The sequence below is a fragment of the Callorhinus ursinus genome, unplaced genomic scaffold, assembly GCF_003265705.2.
Source record: "Callorhinus ursinus isolate GAN/ISIS: 27379988/994484 unplaced genomic scaffold, GSC_fseal_2.0 scaffold60, whole genome shotgun sequence".
NCBI lineage: Eukaryota > Metazoa > Chordata > Mammalia > Carnivora > Otariidae > Callorhinus > Callorhinus ursinus.
The window spans coordinates 8,797,175-8,817,218 of NW_027397122.1; the positions used below are offsets into that span (position 1 = coordinate 8,797,175).

The 20,044-nt window shown below is 54.6% G+C and overlaps 1 protein-coding gene across 3 annotated transcripts; it reads left to right on the forward strand.

Annotated features, from left to right (window-relative positions):
- The first annotated feature begins 345 nt into the window (after positions 1 to 345).
- Positions 346 to 9,004, forward strand: POLM (DNA polymerase mu). Of its 3 annotated transcripts, none has more exons than XM_025853162.2 (11): positions 346 to 773; positions 2,241 to 2,427; positions 3,097 to 3,195; positions 3,351 to 3,521; positions 4,199 to 4,270; positions 5,733 to 5,853; positions 7,008 to 7,140; positions 7,259 to 7,361; positions 7,478 to 7,708; positions 7,785 to 7,868; positions 7,949 to 9,002. In XM_025853162.2, exons 1-11 carry the CDS (start codon positions 403 to 405, stop codon positions 8,090 to 8,092), a joined length of 1,716 nt encoding a protein of 571 aa, XP_025708947.2. In that variant the 5' UTR covers positions 346 to 402; the 3' UTR covers positions 8,093 to 9,002. The 3 variants fall into 3 exon arrangements, with proteins under 3 accessions (XP_025708947.2, XP_025708950.2, XP_025708948.2); XM_025853163.2 differs by having other exon boundaries at positions 352 to 773; positions 8,006 to 9,000; XM_025853165.2 differs by lacking the exon at positions 7,259 to 7,361 and having other exon boundaries at positions 7,016 to 7,140; positions 8,006 to 9,004.
- The last annotated feature ends 11,040 nt before the right edge of the window (positions 9,005 to 20,044 follow it).

The following is a 20,044-nucleotide window of genomic DNA, read 5'->3' on the forward strand; positions in this document are numbered from 1 at the left end:
CCCGGGCTCTCCTGCTAGTCCCCCCGCACACCGCGGGTCCCGCCCGCGCCGCGCTCCCCGGCCCCGCCCCCGCCGGGCCCCCACACCCCGTTCGCACCGGACCCTCCCGCCGGGCCCCCGCCCCGCGCGCGCCGCCCCGCCCCCAGCGCTCTCCCGCCCCGCCCCGCCCCCAGCGCTCCCCCGCCCCGCCCCCATTGCTCCCCCGCCCCGCCCCATCACTCCGCCCCGCCTCCGCGCTCGCCCTGCGTTCACCGGCCACCCCGCGCACGCCCCGCCCGCGCGCTCACTGGTCCCACCCCCGCCCCGCCCCCGTTCTCCCCGGCTTCGCCCCACACGCCCGCGCTGTTCCACTTAGCTCCGCGAGTTATTTACATAAAGGGCGTGTCCTCTGGTGCTATTTGCATGGAGAAGGGGCCGGAGGCGCGAACTCAATCCCGCGGGAGCCCCCGACCGCTCCGAGTGGCCCAATTTGCATGGGGCGGGGCCTGCTCGCACGTACCGCCCGGTGCCGCTTCCTCTTCCAGCCTGCTTCTGCCGCCTTTCCTCCGATTTCCGCGCTCCCTTTTCCGGCGCCGGTCCGCGGCCAGAGACGGGATGCTCCCGAAGCGGCGACGAGCGCGGGTCCTGTCCCCCGGCGGCCCTGCCTCCTCCTCTCCGCCGCACTTCCCGGGCGTCGCCATCTACCTGGCCGAGCCGCGCATGGGCCGCAGCCGCCGGGCCTTCCTCACGCGCCTGGCGGTCTCCAAGGGCTTCAGGGTCCTGGACGCCTACAGGTGCGCGGTCGTGGAGAAGCTTGCGGCCCGGGGTGGGGCCCTTGCCCGCGGCGCTTTGGGGGGGTGGCACCTGTCCGGGGCTCCTGTCCGGGCGCCTTGGCGGGGGGGGGCACCTGTCTGGGGCTCCTGCCGGGGCGCCTTGGTGGGGGCACCTGTGTGGGGGTTCCTGCCGGGGTGACTTCAGGGGGGTCACCTGCCCGGGGGCTCCGGCCCGGGGCGTGGTTTCTGCCTGGGACCCCTTCAGGGGGTCACCTGCCGGGGGCTCCTGCCCGGGGCGCCTTCATGGTTGGGGGGGCGCCTGCACGAGGGGCGCGGGGCGGGTGCTGCGCCCACAGGGGACCAAGGGACGCCTGTGTGGGATGGCCATGCCGTCACGCCCCAACGACACTGCTGCGTGGTGTGAGCGCCTAAGCACAACATGCCGGTGCTCAGAACTTTGCAAGTGACTAGCCACACTCACAAGCGGTGTTTCTTTTCAGCTGAGGATATTGAGATCTAAAACGACTCACCTGGCAGTGGAGGGGCACCTGAAGTTTTGGATTCCAAGTTAACCCTGGCACTTCATGCTCATGTGGCTTTTCTCTCAATATCCTCTTGTATAAAAGGGTGCTTGCAGTTAGGGCCAGGAGTGTTCTGTAGGACAAGGAGAGAACGTATACCAGAGGCTCTGTAAAGAGCTATAGGGCCCTGTGGGGTGGTTAAGGATATCACTGGCTAATGGCCTTGTGCCCTCCGTAAGTTCATCTTACCCTATTAGCCAAAATGACGCCTCCCCTCTGGGCTGAGACAATGACTTGAGTGAAGCTCCAAGATCAGCAAAAATTATGGGCTACAGAGACACTGCTGAGATTAAGGAAATGGGTTCCGGTAGGTTTAAAGTTGGAAGAGCAAGCAAACCAGGGGCCAGTCCCCCAGCAGCTTTTTTGTTTGTTTGTTTAAGTGATTTAACCATTCCCAGTGGTTAGACCCGCTCAGAGAGGAGTTTAGTGTGCTGGGTGCTGTCTAAGCCTCTAAGCCTTTTGCTTATGAGTTTGTTTAATCTGTGTAACAACCCTACATAGTGGATAGGTTGTTACCTGCTTTAAAGAGGAAGAAATCAGGGGACAGAGAAGTTAAGCGAGATGCCCAAGGCCACCCAGCAAGTATGTGCCAGAGCTGGGGTTCACACCCAAGCAGTCTGGGTGCAGCAGACGAAGAGCCTCTGGTCCTGCCCCCTAAGGACCTCCATTCTCAGAGGCTGGGGGAGAGAAGGGCAGATGAGTTGACAGAGACGTGGGCTGGGCTGCAGCTCTGCAGGTGCTGGGGTGGCAGATGTGTTCCTCTTTGAGAAGGGGCTTTCTGAGGAGGTGGCATGGAAGAATGAATGGGTGCTCACCAGGCAGAGGGGACAGGAAGCAAAGGCCTGGAGGCACAGAGCGAGGCAGGAGGGACCTCTGGATGTGAGCTGTGCCCCCTCTCTCTACCCAGCTCCGAGGTGACACATGTGGTGATGGAACAGACCTCAGTGGAGGAGGCCGGCTGCTGGCAGGGGCACAGGGCGGCAGCAGCCTCACCCCAAGGATGCACCCGCCCAGTACTGCTGGACATAAGTTGGTTCACAGAAAGCATGGCAGCTGGGCAGCCCGTGCCCGTGGAGAGCCGGCACCGCCTGGAGGTGAGCTGGGTGGCCTGGCGTGGGGCCCGCGGAGAATGCCCTGGTGCAGGCTGTGGCTCGGAGGGCACAGGTGGCCTGTCAGCAGCACCGCGGTGCCTACAGATGTGGGGGGGGGCAGTGGGGCTCAGCTCAGACCACCGGGGGCCCTGGGAGGCCAGGCCATCCTGGCTTCTGCTCTCATTGGTATGACCTGTTGAGGTCCACTTATTTCTAGCATCTTCAGGCCTTTTGTGCTCAAGTAGTGAGATAGCAACTCCTGCTGAGATGACCCAAGGACCAGCAGGAAGCTGTCCTCACGGTGCTGTGGGTGTGTGGCTTCTGCCCCCATTCAGTGCTTCCTGGGAGGATGCAGGTGTGGGTTCAGAGTCCCAAGGTCAGCTCTGCCTGTGGGCCACGAGCCGGTGTCCCTGTCTGCGAGGCGGGCATGACAGGCACTGCTAGCCTACACGATTGAGACCGTTGCGGGAGGTAGAGCACACACGTCGTGTGCAGTGACAGGAACGGTCCTCCCTGAGAGTCCGCGGGTGCTGGGCCTGCTGATGCTCTGGGTGAGGAGCCCCTCCTCCGCCTGCTCCACCCCGCCTGTCCTTGTCAGGGGCAGGGCTCTGGGGGCTGCCGGGCCTTGCCAGCCTTCAGCCGCCAGGTGGCCTCTGTATTGCCCGTCCCCAGGTGGCTGTGCCGGGGAAGGAGCTGCCCAGCCCAGTGAGGATGCCGCCCTATGCTTGCCAGCGCCCCACGCCGCTCACACACCACAACACCGGCCTCTCGGTGAGCCTTGGGTTCCCAGCCTCCCTGGGGTGGGGCCGGGCCTGTTGCCAGCAGCCCTGCCACTCTGCCCTGTCCCAGCCTGGGGACAGGTGGGTGGGAGCTGGAGGGCGTGGAGTCAGGCACCGTCCCCCCTCACCAAGGGCCTCTCCTTGCAGGAGGCTCTAGAGGTGCTGGCGGAGGCCGCAAGCTTTGAGGGCAGCGAGGGCCGCTTCCTCTCCTTCCGTAGAGCGGCCGCGGTGCTCAAGGCCCTTCCGAGCCGGGTCACAGCCCTGAGCCAGCTGCAGGGGCTGCCGCACTTTGGAGAACACTCCTGCAGGGTTGTCCAGGTAGGTGCTCCTGGGTGGAGTCGTGAGTGTAGGCAGGTGGTGGATGAGGCGGCCTGGGGATCGTGAGCGTGGGGGGGTCAGGGGCTCAGTGCAGCCATGGAGGCCGGCTTCAGGGCCAGGGCAAGCCACCCTCTGCTCGGATTCCTCAGCTGTAAATGGGGGCCACACCATGTGGCTGGGAGGGCCCAGGCAGGACTGGTACCTGGATCGTTGGCATCGGCCCCGCAGTCTGGGATGGTGGACGGGAACCCTGGACTCGGAGCACATCTTTTTCAAAATACAAAGTACGTAAGGACCCAAAATGTCAGGTGCTTCACATGCCATGTTGAGCGTACCATCTAAGGGGTTCCCTTGCCACTGGGAGACTATGGGGGACCAAACATACTTTTGAACTCCAGCTTTTAAGCAAAGTCCCATTGAATACATCACCCGTGTTTGGAAAAGCCACGGTTTCCATATTCTGGGACTTGTCATTCGTCTAAAAGGTGGCCCGTGTTCCCTGGGCCCAGGGCCGTGAGGCCAGAAGCGTTGGTGCCTCCCCAGGCATGGTCTCTATTTCTAAGCACCCCTGGGTGCTGATCAGACGAAGCTGCCCTGCTGAGTGTGGGGGTTCTGCCTGGTCCTCGGACCCCAGACCTTGTGTCCAGTCAGGCTGAGCCTTCTGCTTGGTCCCCTAGGAGCTGCTGGAACACGGGGTGTGTGAGGAGGTGGAGAGGATCCAGCTGTCAGAGCGGTACCAGACCATGAAGGTACATGCAGGGCGGACCCCAGCAGGGGCTCGGAGCCCTCCCCCAGATGGCAGCCCGGTTCCAGCCACGGACGGGAGGCAAGCAGGGCGCCCAGGAATCAGAGAAGGTCTCGCTGAGGAGGTAGCAGTGGGCTGACACCAGAGATGCATGAGGCAGCCAAACAGAGTGGGGCGAGGAGAAGCTGGCGTTTAGCACAGGGGGGTTTGCAGATCCACTCAGCACCATCACTGGAATGTTCTCCACTGTGTTGTGTCCCCCAGCATCTTAAACAGAGCGTACTGGACAAAATGTAACTTCCTCCCTCTTTATGATCTTGAGCCCTGCTTGTCGCCCTTTGTCCACAGCGCACCTTCTCCTGTTCCTACCGCCCCTGATCTGACGCGCCAGAGCTCTGGTGGCCGCCTCTGTCCCGCGGCTCAGACACCTGTCCCATCAGCGACCTGTTGGGGGCGGGGGGCTTCCCTGGCAGGGTGGGCCGTCAGTGCTCTGGGAGGTGGCCCGGAATGTGGTGAGGGCCAGCGGGGGGCTTCGGAGAGGGAGAGGAGCCACGGGTGAAGGACAGAGGGTCCCAGGTAGGCGCCCAGGCCAGCAGAGAGGTGGGTCAGTGATTAGAAGTTCATTGTTGAAGCAACATGGTTGGGCTGTTCTGCGCATTTTTTCTTGGTTCAGGGGATCGAGGGAAGGGCGGCCAGCATAGCCCAAGATGGGCAGGGCTGTAGCCAGAGGAAGCAGGGCTCGGGGAGCCGAGTGCCACAAGGGTCCTCCCCCTTTCTGTGCGTCGGCCCCCTCACCAGCTGAGACCCAGCCACGGGAGGCTCCCCATCTGTGGGTTACGGCCTCCACCACCGCACAGGCCTGACATTCTGTTTCGCTTCCAAAAATTGCTGGAGCGGATGCCTACCTTGGACCAACAAGCTGTGGTCGGGGAGGAAAGAGTGACTTGCTGGGGCTGGGGGCTGCCCATCCCCCGCCCCATGTGGGAGACCCGTGTGGGGCCGGCCGCCCCTGACGGGAGGTTGGCTCCCACGCTGCAGCTCCTCTAGAACGACCCTCTGGTTTGCTAAGGAGAAGAACCCTGGTGCGAAACCCCAGCTGCTATTAGGTGGGAGCGGCGTGGTTCCCAGTGGACAGGAGGCTGTGGGGGTGACTGGTGTGCGGTGCTGGACTCACAGGCTGGAGCTGCACAGGCTCTGGGGGAGAGACTTTTCCGGAGCAGGGGGTCGAGGCCCTCAGAGGGAGGTACACCGGGGTCTGTCCGTGCCGTCCTCCGCACAGGCTAGCCTTGGGGTTTGAATCCTGCCTGTGTGAGCACCATGTGGCCTCGGTCGGCCTGCTTGAACCAGACAGCCGTGAGCGGCCATGGGGCGGCCTGGGACAGCACCGCCCTCGCGGATGGTGGTGGCCATCTGCGTCTTCTGTCAGGACTTTATTCCTGATCACACTGTGCTCGTCCCCCAAACAGCTTTTCACCGGGATCTTTGGGGTTGGGGTCAAGACTGCTGACCGGTGGTACCGGGATGGGCTGCGGACCCTGGACAGCCTCCACGAGCAGCCCCAGAGGCTGACCCAGCAGCAGAGAGCAGGTGAGCCTCGGAGAAGGACGGGGCCCCGGGCCCCCCACACCACGGAGCCCTGAGCCCTGACACGCGGTGCGTGCTGGGGGGCTGCCTGGACGGGAGGGCGCGGGGTCAGTGCACAGAGGTCCCGGAGGCAGGCAGGCCTCTGTCTGGATCTGCTGGAGCCCTTCTGCAGTGAACAGTGATGGTGTGACGTTCACACCTCCCGGTTGGACCAGGAAGGGAAGGCCGTGTCTCAGTGGCCCGTGCCCTGCGCACAGCTTGGCAGCATGGGGCTGGTGTCCTGGCACACCGGCAGATGGCATGGGGACCTGTGTGGCAGGAGAGGCTCAGGACAGGGCCTGCTCATGGCAGGGGGCCCCGTGCAGTGGAACGAACGGGAGCTTGAGAGTGTGTCAGGCCTGGGCTGGAGTCCTGTCTTGGCCACGTACTAGGTAGGTGACCACGGCCCTGAGACTTAACTTCTCTGAGCCTGCGTTCCGTTGTCTGTGAGCTGCTCCGTGTGAGGCCAGCAGGTAGCAGGTGTTAGATGGGCCTCCCCGCGTGGCCACGGTTGGGGTCCCCGCCAGAGTGGTTCCGCAGCCCGGCACCCACCGCGTCTTTGAACATCTTCCCTCGGGCTGGGGGAGGGGAGGCCCTGTGGGGGTCTGCAGGCGGTGCGACCCATGGAGTCACGTGTCTGAGGGAACATGAGGTGCTGTCAGCCACATGTCCCCGTGACGCGGTCAGGAACCGCCTACCGAGAGCCCGCGCCCCCAAGCGCCGTTGCTCCCCCTCTGAAACCTCTCCTGACTGTGCGGGAGGCAGCAGTCCCCCCGCAGGTGCGGAGCTGGGCCAGGGCTCCGGTGAAGGGGTTCCTGAGCGGCAGACCAATCTCCTTCATGTCCTTATCTTTTTCCGGCCCATTTTACGGAGGGGAGAATCGAGGCCTTCAAAGGGGTAGTCTGCGTCGTGACTGCATCCACACCAGCACCCTGATGGCACGGATGGTAGTTCTGCTAGACGTTGCCGTTGAGGGGACTGGGCAGGGGGCACGGGGGGCAGGGGGCACAGATGCAGCTGCCCGCGGATCTGCGGTTTCCTCTGCTTCAAAGGGAGGAGGGACAGTGGAGAGCGCGAGCTGGTGGGGCCGGGAAGGTCAGGAGACTGTGCTTCCGCAGGACTCCAGCACTACCGCGACCTGAGCGTCCCGGTCCAGCGGCCGGAGGCAGAGGCCCTGCAGCAGGTGGTGGAAGCCGCTGCGGCGCATGTCCTGCCCGGGGCCACCGTGACGCTGGTGGGCGGCTTCCGGAGGTGAGGGGGTCTGCCAGCCCTCCAGGGTAGGCCCCTGAGGTGGGCCCTCCCTCACTAGCGGGACCTGGGAGCGGCCACAGCCCCGTGTGGCCCCCGGAGTCAGATGGCGCCCCCTCAGGGGGAAGTTGCAGGGCCACGACGTGGACTTGCTTGTCAGCCACCCCCAGGAGGGCCAGGAGGCCGGGCTGCTGCCCAGCATGATGGGTCGCCTGGAGAAGCAGGTGAGGGGCTCGGGCTGCCTGCCTGGGCCGGGCGGACGGCAGGGAGGACTGCCCGGACCCTGGCTCCTGCCCCGGCCGCGCCCCGCTGTGGCCTGCCACGTCTGCTCTGCCTGCAGGGGCTTGTCCTATACCACCAGCACCACCGTGGCCGCCCTGAGGACGCCACCCACCCGACCCCGCGGAGCCACACCATGGATGCCTTCGAGATCATTTTCTGCATTTTCTGCCTACCACAACCCCCAGGGGCCGCGGTGGGGGGCGCCCAGAGGAGGGCCGTGCGGGTGGACCTGGTGGCTGTCCCCATCAGCCAGCTCCCTTTTGCCCTGCTAGGCTGGACTGGCTCTAAGGTAGGCGTGGGCTGTGGGGGCCGGGCCTGGGGCTGTTGGGGGGTAAGTGGCCCTGACACGACCCCGCTCTCCCCAGCATTTCCAGCGGGAGCTGCGCCGCTTCAGCCGGAAGGAGAGAGGGCTGTGGCTGAACAGCCATGGGCTGTTTGACCCGGAGCAGGTATGTTGCTGGGGGGGGGGGGGGTTGCCTGGGGGAAGAAACTGCTGCCCCTCCCCACGCCTCCACACGCCCTTCTCCAGGAAGCCAGCACCGTGGGGGGCAGCCCCCAGGCCTTAACACCCCCACTCCTGTTGCAGAAGATGCTTTTCCACGTGGCCTCCGAGGAAGACATATTCAGGCACCTGGGCCTTGAGTACCTTCCCCCAGAGCAGAGAAATGCCTGAGCCTGCCGGCCCCACCCCACTCTGGCAAGCCAGCCCTGTGGGCTCCAGGGAGAGGATGTGCTGTGGCCCCAGGTCCTCACCCCTCCTGACCCCCGACCCCCGACCCCCCACCCGGAGCCCCGCCCACCCTTCAGTCCAGGATCTAATGAAATGTGCACCTGCACCAAACCAAGCTCTGTGTTCTGAATGCGCTGCTATGATGGGGAGTGCAGGGCACCTGGCCCCCATCAGCTACGGGGTGATAGTTGGGGGCACTGTGGCGGAGTGCTACTGGGCCAGTGTGGATGTGAATGGCGCCGTCTCCGTGGTGGGGTGCTTGCAGAGCCTGAGGTGGCGGATGGCGGTGTCCCAGGGCTCTGAGCTGGGGGGTGGAGGCCTGGAGCCGCTTCCCACCAGGAGTACGCAGTTGGGGCGCTAAAGGGCGGCCAGCATCTGGAGAGGGACAGGGTGCAGAGGCAGGAGCTGGGGTTGGGGGAGAACTTCCGGTGCTGGCCCCCACCTTCCAACCAGGTGTCTGGTCTCCGGTCTCTGCCTTTGGTTTTCCAAGCTCTGTTCTCGGAAGGCCTTTAACAGTCACGTAGCGTTCCCCGCCCCCCCCGCTTGCTCCCTGTGCCCTGCAGCTCCCCACCCTGTTAAGTAATTCCAGAGTCCTCACCGTGGCCCCTAGGGGCCTGGCATTCCTATGTCCCCCTGACCCCCGGCCTCCTCTGCACTCCCACTGCTCTGACCGAGCCGCAGATGCCCGCAGGGCTGGTGGGGGTCCCAGCATCTCATGGAGGGGCACTGGCCATGCAATGTTCTCTGCTCTGGCACCTTCGCTGCTGGACCGTCCACCTGGACACTGTCCGGACTCACAGGTCTCTGTCAGGTGAGGACCCCCCTGACCACTCTGCAATAAAAAATATTGTTCAAAGGAACTTGAAGTAACGTTGACTCTTTTTGGCGTAGTGTTTTACGAATTGTAACGTGTGTAGACGCGTCCACTTCCACTGGGCCAACCTTGAAAATAAAGCAGCCAGTTACTGTACCAGCAAAATGGGTTCACTTGGGAACAGCGCAGGGACTGCGGTCAGGGCAGGGCCAGGAGGAAGAGGCTGGGCGGGACTGCCCTGCAGGTCCGATGGAGGAAGCCAGGGGCTCAGGTGGTGCCCGGCGGCAGGGCAGGCTTCTTCCTGAGCTGGTGCTCCGTCTGAGCCCCTCTCCGGCCTCCAGACTCTTCTCAGGGAGGTTGTGTTCGCTCAGTGTGCCCGCTCCGCATCAGGACGCCCGCGCACTGGCCGGTCACGGCCACGTGCTCTGGCGCTTCGGGTCTCTGCGGTTCTCCTGCGGCACGGCCTGTGTGTGCGGGCGGACTCCGTGTAAGCTTCCGAGACTGGCCCCTCCGCATGGGGTCTCTGACAGTCCTCCGGGTGCCCGCGGTTCCTCCTTCCAGCGTGGGGCATCATCTGGTGTCGACGTGTCCACCTGTCAAGAACTTGTGTCCAGGCTCCGGTGACCACGAAGAGAACCGCTGCAGACCTGGACAGGTGTCTGTGTGAACACAGGTTCTCCTTTCTCGGGGCACACGGTGAGACCCGGGGTCTCCAGGGCTTACAGGGTGAGGGTGTGCCACTTTCCAAGACCGCCACACGGACTTGCGTCCCCGGAGCCCGGCACTCGGTCTGCGCGCACCCTCGCTGTGGGTGTCCCGAGGGCGTGCCCCCGCCGTCTGCAGGGCTGAGCACTGTCACCGCTGTACCATCGCCGACTCCGCTCTGCGTGTGGGTCTCCTGTCCTCTGTAACCGTTGTGTGTGTAGCTTGTGTGTTCATTTCTTACAAGGGCGCCTCTCAGAGCAGAGGAAGTCTGGTTTTAGGAAGTCTGGTTTGCCAATCTTATCAGTGTACCTTTTTTTTTTTTTCCCTTGCTTCTGGGTCATGTCTCTGACTCCGAATTACAATAAACGTTTTCTCTGTTTTCTTGTGGAGCGTACAATTTACATGGAGATACAGGATTCATTTTGAGTGAATTTTAAGTATGAGGCTGAGGATTCGGTATCTGCAGGAGGAGGCCGGTGGTTCCAGCACCATCTGTCAACAAAACCGTCTTTTTGCTCCTGGATTGTCCTCAAACCTTCCTGGGATGTCCGTTGGCCAATTTTGTGCGGGGCTATTTCTGGGTTCTCTTCTGTTCCATCTCTTTCTGTGCCCATCGCTTCAAGAACACCCTCCTAACTCAACTAACCTGAATTGGAGAGGACTGCCTAGTATCAGCTGGTGTGAGTCCTCTAATTTTGTTCTTTCCAGATTGTTTTGCCTGCTCTTCTTTTGACTTTCCATATAGATTTTAGAATCAGCTTGTCTGTCTACGAAGGAATACTTTGGGATTTGTGAACACAGGATGTCTCTGCCCGAAGTTGCTCGTCTTTGATTCCTTCTATCAATGTTTTATGGTGTTTCAACATAGAGACCCAGCCCCTGCTCTGTTAGGTTTATGCCTAATTCTCTCTTTCCCTTGGAGCTGTTACAGATTGTTTCAATTTCCAGTTGTTCATTGCGAGCACTCAGAAACCCCCCGATTCTCATGCATAGGTGTATCCTGAAACCTGACAGAACTCACTGTTAGATTCCTGGTGGTTCTGTCTGTCCATCCACATAAACAGCCATCCTGTGACTGGGAACAATTTCAGGTCCCCTGTTATTTGCTTGTGTGGCCTCACTGGTCTGGCTGGAGCTTCTGGGACTCCGCGGGTGGATGTGGGCCTCTTTGTCCTGCACCCGATCTTGGGTTCAGCGTTTCCCCATTAAGATGATGTTAGGGGTCCAGCGTCTGTAGGTGCCCTTTATCCGATGAAGGAAGTTCAGTTTTATTCCTAGTTTTCTGAGTGTTTTTATCAGGAAGGGGTGTTGGATTTTGTCAAATGCTTTTTTTTTTCATTCATTGAGATGATCATGTGTCATTTTTGTCAAAAAACAAAACATTCTACTGATTGGGTATATTAATTGGCTTTCAGATTTAAACCTCCCCACATAAATTTCGTGGTGTAGAATCCATTTTATTTGTTGCTAGATTCTGTGAAGTTTGTATGTAATAGATCCTCGGCAGCTGTCTCTGCTGTCTTTTTTTTTTTTTAAAGATTTTATTTATTTATTTGAGAGAGACAGAATGAGAGACAGAGAGCACGAGAGGGGGGAGGGTCAGAGGGAGAAGCAGACTCCCCACCGAGCAGGCAGCCCGATGCGGGACTCAATCCCAGGACTCCAGGATCATGACCTGAGCCGAAGGCAGTCGCTTCACCAACTGAGCCACCCAGGCGCCCGCTGTCTCTGCTGTCTTTGATGAGTGATGGTATCAGGGTGATTGATACCACGGAACGCGAGGTTACTGTTCACTTTAACCAATGTGCATTATTATATTCAGGGCGAGTTCCTCGAAGCCAGCATGGAATTGGGTGATTTTTAAAAGTCCAAACTATAAGTTGTCTTTAACTCAATGTGTTTGGCTGTGATATTATGATACAATAAGAAATGCGTAAAGGCATCTGGGTGGCTCAGTCAGTTAGGCGTCCGACTCTTGATTTCGGCTCAGGTCATGATCTCAGGGTCCTGGGACTGAGCCCTGTGTCAGGCTCCCTGCTCATTGGGGAGCCTGCTTCTCCTTTTCCTCCCCGCTCATGCTCTCTCTCTCCCAAATAAATAAATAAAATCTTTTTAAAAAATAGAGAAATCCATATCTTGGTCTTCCCGTCCACCTCCTGGCCAGAGCTCCTAAATCCCACGAAATGTCTTGGGTGAAAGGAGTGTCTTTTTTCCAGTGAGGCACTCACTCGGTGGGCTCTGGGATGGCTTTGGGATGGGGCTGGGCACCAGAAAGATCAGGCTGTGATTAGAAGCCCAGCCCCATCCTTGAGGGAGGGGAGAGGCCCTGGAGATGGTTCATAATCAGTCACGCCATAAAAATCCCTAAAGTACAGGTTTGGGGAGCTTCTGGGTTGGTGAACACGTCCTGCGTCACAGAGTGATGCACCCCAGCTCCACAAGGTTGAAGAGCAGAAGCTGCTACACTCAGGAGCCTTCAAGACCACACCCTATGCACCTTGTCATCTGTTTGTACATATCTTTTATCATATTCTTTATTGTATAATAAACTGGTAGTGAAAGAGTTTCCCTGCGTTCTGGGGGGAGTTGTTCTAGTAAATTATCAAACGCAAAGAGGGGCTTGTGGGAAGCCCGATCGATAGCCGATCTGTCAGAAGTACAGGTGAGCACCTGGGGCTTGCGACTGGCTTCTGAAGCGGGGGCAGTTTTGGGGCACTGAGCCCTTCCGCTGTGGGGTTGATGCAGTCTCCAGGGAGATGGTGTTAGAGCTGAGTTAGATGGTAGGACGCCCAGTTCTCCTCTGTGGGGAAAATTCACAGCATGAGTGTTAGCGGTGGTGTGAGGAGTAGAGTCCAAGAGCAGAAACAGCCTCGTTTCCTTTAGTTGCTGGGCAGAGAGTGCCTGTGTCCAAGGCCAGGCCCTTCCTGTCTAATGAGACTATTGCATGGTTTGGGGTTAGGCAAACAGTTGTTCTATTTCTTCTTTCCTGCCCTGCTGCTCTCTTCCTGATTATATTTCTTTGTATATATAATATTGATGGGGGTGCCTGGGCCGCTCAGTCAGTAAAGCATCTGCCTTCGCCTCAGGTCATGGTCCCAGGGTCCTGGGATTGAGCCCCGCATCGGGCTCCCTGCTCAGTGAGGAGCCTGCTTCTCCCTCTGCCCCTCCCCCCTGCTTGTGCGTGCTCTCTCTCTCAAATAAAATCTTTAAAGAAAAATATTTAGTGGTTCTAGAAATTATATACACACTTTTCATAGCCTGCTTAGAATTAATATTTTACCACTTCCTGTGGAATGGAGAACCCTACTACCCTACAGGTCCCTTTACCCTTCGTGTTGTAGTTTGATTCCCTCTGCATATGTTGGAACCCCCAGCAGACAGTGTTAGAATGACAAATTCTAAATTTATAATGTATATGTAGCTATATATATTGTTTATATTTTATGTGTGTGTGTGTATATATATATCTTAAGGGTAGCTATATATACATATGTATATAGCTAAACTTAAGAATAAAAACTGCCAGTTATTTCACCAGGAACAGATGGATTTATTCAGGAATAAAAGAGAATTTCAGTCCCGGACAAACAAGCTGGGCAAGACCCTAGGCAAGTCTGGGGAACGAAGGAGAAAAGGGGTGAATTGGGAGGGGCTGTTATGAACTCAAAGTGCATTGGAGGAAGCTGGGAGGGGGGCGCGGTGGCTTTTCGGTGGCAGAGCTGTGGCCCTGGATGAGCAAAGCATCTGTCCCTCCTGCGGGGGGTCACAGCCTCGGGCAAGATCCCATCCAGGTGAGGGCAGGGAGGGCTCTTCCTGTTGGGTCAGCGATGGACCCCGTGGGAGGGCTGTGAGAGCCCCCTGCCAGAGCTTCCAACCCCATCTCTGGGAGGTTTCCCAGTACTGATTTTCACTATATATGGGGTATATCCCCCCCCATTTTAAAAAAGATTTATTTACTTGAGAGAGAGAGAGAAAGCAAGAATGCAAGCAGGAGAGGCAGAGGGAGAAGGAGAGAGAATCCCAAGCCTGATGCGGGGCTCGATCTCACGACCCCGAGATCACGACCTGAGTCGAAACCGAGAGTTGGGTGCTTAACCAACTGAGCCACCCAGGCGCCCCTATATATGTATTTTTACAATTTATGTTGTTCTTCCTGTATTCTTGATGTTCTCACTTTCCCTATGATACTATTTCTCTTCTGTCTGAAGAACTTCATTAATATTTTCTTCTAGAGCAGCTGCTCTACGTATGAATTCTCTTACTTTTTCTTCATCTGGGAATGTCTTTATTTCACCTTCGTGCCCCAGGGGCATTTTTGCTGGGTATAGAATTGTCAGGCTACAGTTCTTGCATTTCAACAGTTTAAAAATATTGTTCTGCTTTCTTCTGGCCTGCTTGGTTTCTGGTGAGAAACCCAGAGCCTTGCAAAGAATTGCTCCCTACATGAAGTGAATCATTTTCCTCTGGCTGATTTTAGAACTTTTTTTCTTGGTCTTTAGTTTTTGTACATCTATCTCATTATGATGTGTCTGTACAAATTTCAATTCTACAATCCAGGGTTATCATTTGTAATCACCATGCTTTACATTAGATCCTTAGGCTTTATTCATTTTACAGACCTCTCCCTATTTCCCCCACCCCCATCTCCTGACAATCACTTTTCTACTGTTTTTTATGGATTGGACCTTTTTCGTTTTCTTTTTTTTAAAGATCCCCATATAGAATCCTCCTACACTGTTGCTGGGAATGCAAGCTGGTGCAGCCACTCTGGAAAACAGTATGGAAGTTCCTCAAAAAGTTGAAAATAGAGCTACTCTACAACCCAGCAATTGCACTGCTGGGTATTTACCCCAAAGATACAGATGTAGTGATCTGAAGGGGCTCCTGCACCCTGATGTTTATAGCAGCAATGTCCACAATAGCCAAACTATGGAAGGAGCCTAGATGTCCATCAACAGATGAATGGATAAAGAAGATGTGGTCCATATACACAATGGAATATTATGCAGCCATTGAAAAAATGAAATCTTGCCATTTGCAATGATGTGGATGGAAGTAGAGGATATTATGCTGAGCAAAATAAGTCAATCAGAGAAGGACAAGTATCATATGATGTCACTGATATGAGGAATTTGAGAAACAAGAGAGAGGATGATACGGGAAGGGGGGGAAAATGAAAGAAGATGTGACCGGAGACAGAGACAAACCATAAGAGACTCTTAGTCTCAGGAAACCAACTGAGGGTTGCTGGAGTGGGGGGTGGGAGGGACGGGGTGGCTGGGTGATGGACTTTGGGGAGGGTATGTGCTATGGTGAGCGCTGGGAATTGTGTATGATTGATGAATCACAGACCTGTACCTCTGAAACAAATAGTACATTGTATGTTAATAAAAAAAGAAAAATGAATTCTTGAATTAACAACAACAAAAAGATCCCCATATAAGTCATACCATGCAGTATTCGTCTTTATCTGGCTAATTTCACCTAGCATGATGCCCTCAAAGTCCATCCATGTTGTGACAAATGGCAGGATTTTCCTTCTCATGACTGAATACTTCATTGCGTGTGTATATTAGACATATATGTGTATATATATGATGATATGTGTATCACATCTTTATCCATTCATCCATTGATGGATGCTCAGCTTAGCTTTCTACATCTTGGCTGTCAAGAATGCTACAGGGAACGTGGGGGTGCTGATATCTCTTTGAGATTCTGTTCTCATTTCCTTCAGCTACATGCTCAGAAGTAAGATTGCTGGATCATATGGTAGTTCTATATTTTTAGTTTTTTGAGGAAACTCCATACTGTTTTCCAGAGTGACTGCACCCGTTGGCATTCCCACCACAGTGCACGGGGATTGTGGATAATCTCAGCAACACTTGTCGTCTTTTGTCTTTTTGGTGATGGCCATTTTAACAGGTATGAAGTGATATCTCATTATGGTTTTGATTTTCAGTTCCCTGGTGATGACTGATGTGGAGCGTCTTTTCAGCACCTACCAGGAATTCCTTCCCTACAGTCAGGACTGAGCCTTGGCTTCCACAGACTCGTGGCTGCAGCACCTTACAACTTCTAGGCCCTTCTGTGATACCCTTGGCATTTCCCAGGCCCAAGTTCAGGTCTAAACTAGTGATATGGGAGGCTCCCGAACTCACTTCCTTCTCTGGATACACCAAATCCACAGGTACAGAGAAACAATTCCTCTAAAAAGAAATCCAGAAACTAGGTGAACAATTCCTACATATCGGGCAAACGTGAAAATACCCACAGCAAACTGGGTCACCAGTGTCTCCCTGGAAGGAGTTTGTGCGTGTGTTGCTGCCCTGGCTTTGGCGGCTGCCATCCACAGGCCATGCCCCTTGATCACCTATTTCTGGTGGCCAGTGGGGCTTGCATTTGCAGGGCCCCCCAGGACTGTTCAAGGAAAGACACTGTTCTTAAACAGCTATCTGCCCAGGGCTCAGCACAGAGTATGCAGACTGAAATCCTATCTCCCGGGCTTTCCAAGAACGAGGACTTTGCTTACTTTAAAAGCTGCTGCCTGAGGGTCAGGCTTCTAATTTAGCACACATCTATGGCTGAGCCTCCCCTTTGGGACACTAATGGGCCTTGGCACACTTTCAACCACTGGGGGCCACTAAGAAGAAAGAAGGTGGCTTGGGCAATCACAAAGGTTTGAGAGAACCAAGAGTGTGGGCTGGGCTGAATGATAAGGTTCATCCTTATCACCTTCATGAGAACACTCCATCAAGATTCAGAGAAGTGGCTGTTTTATCAAAGACACAAACCAACACAGAGAGTCCAGGAAAATGAACAGAGGAATATGTTCCAAACAAAAGAGCAAAACTCCAGAAACAGACCTTTATAAAATGGAGATTAGTGACTTACCTGATAAAAAGTTCAAAATAATGGTCGTAAAGATGCCCACTGAGCTCAGGAGAATTATGCATGAACAAATGAAAATTTCAACAAAGACGTGGAAACTAAAAGAAAATACCAAACATAAACCACAGAGATGAAGAATACAGAAATGGAACTGAAATTCAACAGAAGGGTTCAGCTCAGACTACATAAAGCGGACTTGAAGACAGTACAATGGAACTCATCTGATCAGAGGAGCAAAAAGAAAAAATGAGAAAGAAGATAGCTTAAGGGGCTTATGGGACACTATCCAAGGAGGCCAAAATGTGCATTATAGGATCCCAGAAGGAAAGAGAATGAAGCTTATTCAAAGAAATACCAGCTGAAAACTCCCCTAACCTGGGGAAAGAACTGGGTATCCAATCAGGAAGCCATAGAGTTCCAAATAAGATGAATTCAAAGAGACCCACACAAGACACATTTTAATTAAGTTGTCAAAAGTTAAAGACAAGGAGAGACTCTTAAAAGCAGTAAGAGAAAAACACCTTTTGACATGGGAACCCTCACCCCCATAAGACTATCAGCAGATTTTTTCAGCAGAAACTTTGCAGCCCACATGGGAATGTCATGATATTTTCAAAGGGCTAAAAAAAAAAAAAAAAAAAAAAAGCTGCCAGCCAAGAATATGCTACCTGGCAAGCTGTCCTTCAGGATTGAAGGAGAGATAAAGAGTTTTCCAGAAAAGCAAAAGCTCATGGAGTTCATCACTAGACCAGCCTTATAAGAAATATTAAAGGGGGGGGTGTCTGGGTGGCTCAGTCAGTTAAGCACTTGCCTTCAGCTCAGGTCATGGTCTCAGGGTCTTGGGATCGAGTCCTGCATCAGGCTCCCTGCTCAGCAGGAAGCCTGCTTCTCCCTCTCCCACTCCCACTGTTTGTGTTCCCCCCCTCTCTGTGTCTCTGTCTGTCAAATAAATAAATAAAATCTAAAAAAAAAAGATTTTATTAGAATGAGCAGGGGGAGGGGCAGGCAGAGGGAGAAGTAGACCCCCCTGAGTAGGGAGCTTGATTCAGGACTCGATCCCAGGACCCTGAGACCATGACCTGAGCTGAAGGCAGACGCTTAACGACTGAGCCACCCAGGTGCCCCCAAGAGCTGGGTTTTTTGGTTTTTTTTTTTTAAGATAAACAAAATAGACATACCTTTCACTACTTTTACTAATAAAGAAGGGGACTCAAAATTTTAAATGAAATAAAAGACATTACAACTAATACCACACAAAGGATCATAAGGGACGACCAATGCCAGCAAATTGGATAATCTAGAAGAAACGGGTAAATTCTGAGAAATACACAACCTACCAAGACTGAGTCATGAAGGAACAGAAAATCTGAACTGCTCTGTAACTAATAACGAGATTGAATAAATAATCAACAACCTCCCAACAAAGGAAAGTCCGGGACCAGATGGCTTCACTGGTGATCCTACCAAACATTCAAAGAAAAATTAGCACCAGTTCTTCTCCAGCTCTTCCAAAACATAGAAGAGGAGGGAACACTTCAAAACTTATAAAGTCAGCTTTACCCTGATACCAAAACCAGACAAAAACACCACAAGGAAAGAAAAATTACAGGTCACTATCCTTGATGAACACATATGCAAAAATCCTCAACAAAATACTAGCAAACTGAATTTAGCAATGCACTAAAAGGATCAATTGAGTGGGATTTATTGCAGGAATGCAAGGATGACTCAACATCCACAAATCAATATAATAACGCCACATTAACAAAATGAAGGATAAAAGTCATATGATCATCTCAATAAAGGCAGAAAAAGGATGTGACAAAATTCAACATCCACTTAGGATTAAAAAACCCTCAAAGTGGGTACAGAGGGACCATACCTCAACATAGTAAAGGCCATGTATGATAAGCCTACCTCTAATCATACTCAACAGTGAAAAGCTTTTCCTTTAAGGTCAGGAACAAGACAAGAATGCCCACTCTCACCGCTTCTATCTGATGTAGTACTGGAAGTCCCAGCCACAGCAGTAAGACAAGAAAAGGAATTAAAAGGCATCCAAATTGGAAAAGAAGAAGTAAAACTGTCTCTATTTGGAGATGACATGATCTTATATATGGAAAACATTAAAGGGTCCACAAAAAGCCTGTTAGAACTAATAAGTGAATTCAATAAAGTTGCAGGAGGCAAAATCAATATAAAAAAATCAGTTGTGTTGCTACGGGCTAACAATGAACTTTCAGAGAAATTAAGAAGACAATCCCATGTATAATGTCACCAAAAAATAATAGAATACCTAGGAATAAACTTAACCAAGGAGCTGAAAGATCTGTACACTGAAAACTAAGATATTGATGAAAGAAACTGAAGACACACATAAGTGGAAAGATATTCCATGCTCATGGCTTGGAAGAATTAATAGTGTTAAAATGTCTACATCATCAGGGGCGCCTGGGGGCTCAGTCAGTTAAGCGTCTGCCTTCAGCTCAGGTCATGATCTCAGGGTCCTCAGGATCGAGCCCCACGTCGGCCTCCTTGCTCAGTGGGGAGCCTGCTTCTCCTTCTCCCTCTGCCACGCTCATGCTCTCTCACACTCTCTGTCAAATAAATAAATGAAATCTTAAAAAAAATAAGATAAAATTCTTGAAGCCATGCTTCAAGCTCTCCAGTGATCTGCATCAGGACGCAGAGCCCAGCCCCTCGTGCCCTGTGCCACCCACTTATCTGCTCTCCTGTGGGGACTGGTTCTTTGCTGCCCCTCTGCCTGGAGTGCTCTCCCCCAGAACTCGTCCTGGTGAGTCCTTTGCTTTCTGCTGCACCTCCAAGGGGCTGTCTCTACCCCTCCTCCTGCTCTCTCATCTCTCCCTAACCCCTTTCACTTGTTCCTACCAGCTGGGATGAAGGAGAACAGCTTGTTGGGTTGTCATCTTTGTCCCCCACTGAACACGAGCTTCCTGCCTGGCTGTCTGCTGGGCCCCCAGGGCCTGATTAGCGGTCAAGGGAACAAAAAGTAGACCTTATATAGGAGGTGTGGCTCTAACAAGGGCAGAGCTGGAGCAGCAAGGCCTGCGTGTGGTGCTGCTAGGAGGGTGGCCTTGGGGTGTGGAGCCTCCGCCTGAGGGGCCCAGAACTGGGAGGCTGTCCCCTGGGTGGATCGCAAGGCTGGAGGGAGAGAGGTCAGGGCTTCACACACTCATGTCCAGGTCTCAGTGTAGTAGCTGACCCCTCTGTTGGCCTCCCGCCCACCCTTTTCCATTTTCAGGAGCGTGAGACGGTAAGGGTGTGGTCGCTAGGGCCGTGGGGTGGGAGGAGCTGTAGGGGACCCTGGGCAGCCCCCCTCGTGAGAGCGCAGCTTCTGCCCCAGTGGCCTTCATCCCCCCAAATCTGAATGCAGAGGTCTGGCCCCCCAGAATCAACCTCGGCCCACTTGTGGGTGCTCCTGCTGAGCTGGGCACGAACCCAACAACCAGTCCCTCTCGGGGGGG

Bases quoted from the DNA above. Each gene is read 5' to 3' on its own strand.
- POLM (XM_025853162.2), top strand. From the start codon at position 403: ATGGAGAAGGGGCCGGAGGCGCGAACTCAATCCCGCGGGAGCCCCCGA. The intron at 2,428-3,096 runs GTGAGCTGGGTG...GCCCGTCCCCAG, and splicing joins AGAGCCGGCACCGCCTGGAG to GTGGCTGTGCCGGGGAAGGA. The intron at 7,869-7,948 runs GTATGTTGCTGG...GCCCTTCTCCAG, and splicing joins GGCTGTTTGACCCGGAGCAG to GAAGCCAGCACCGTGGGGGG.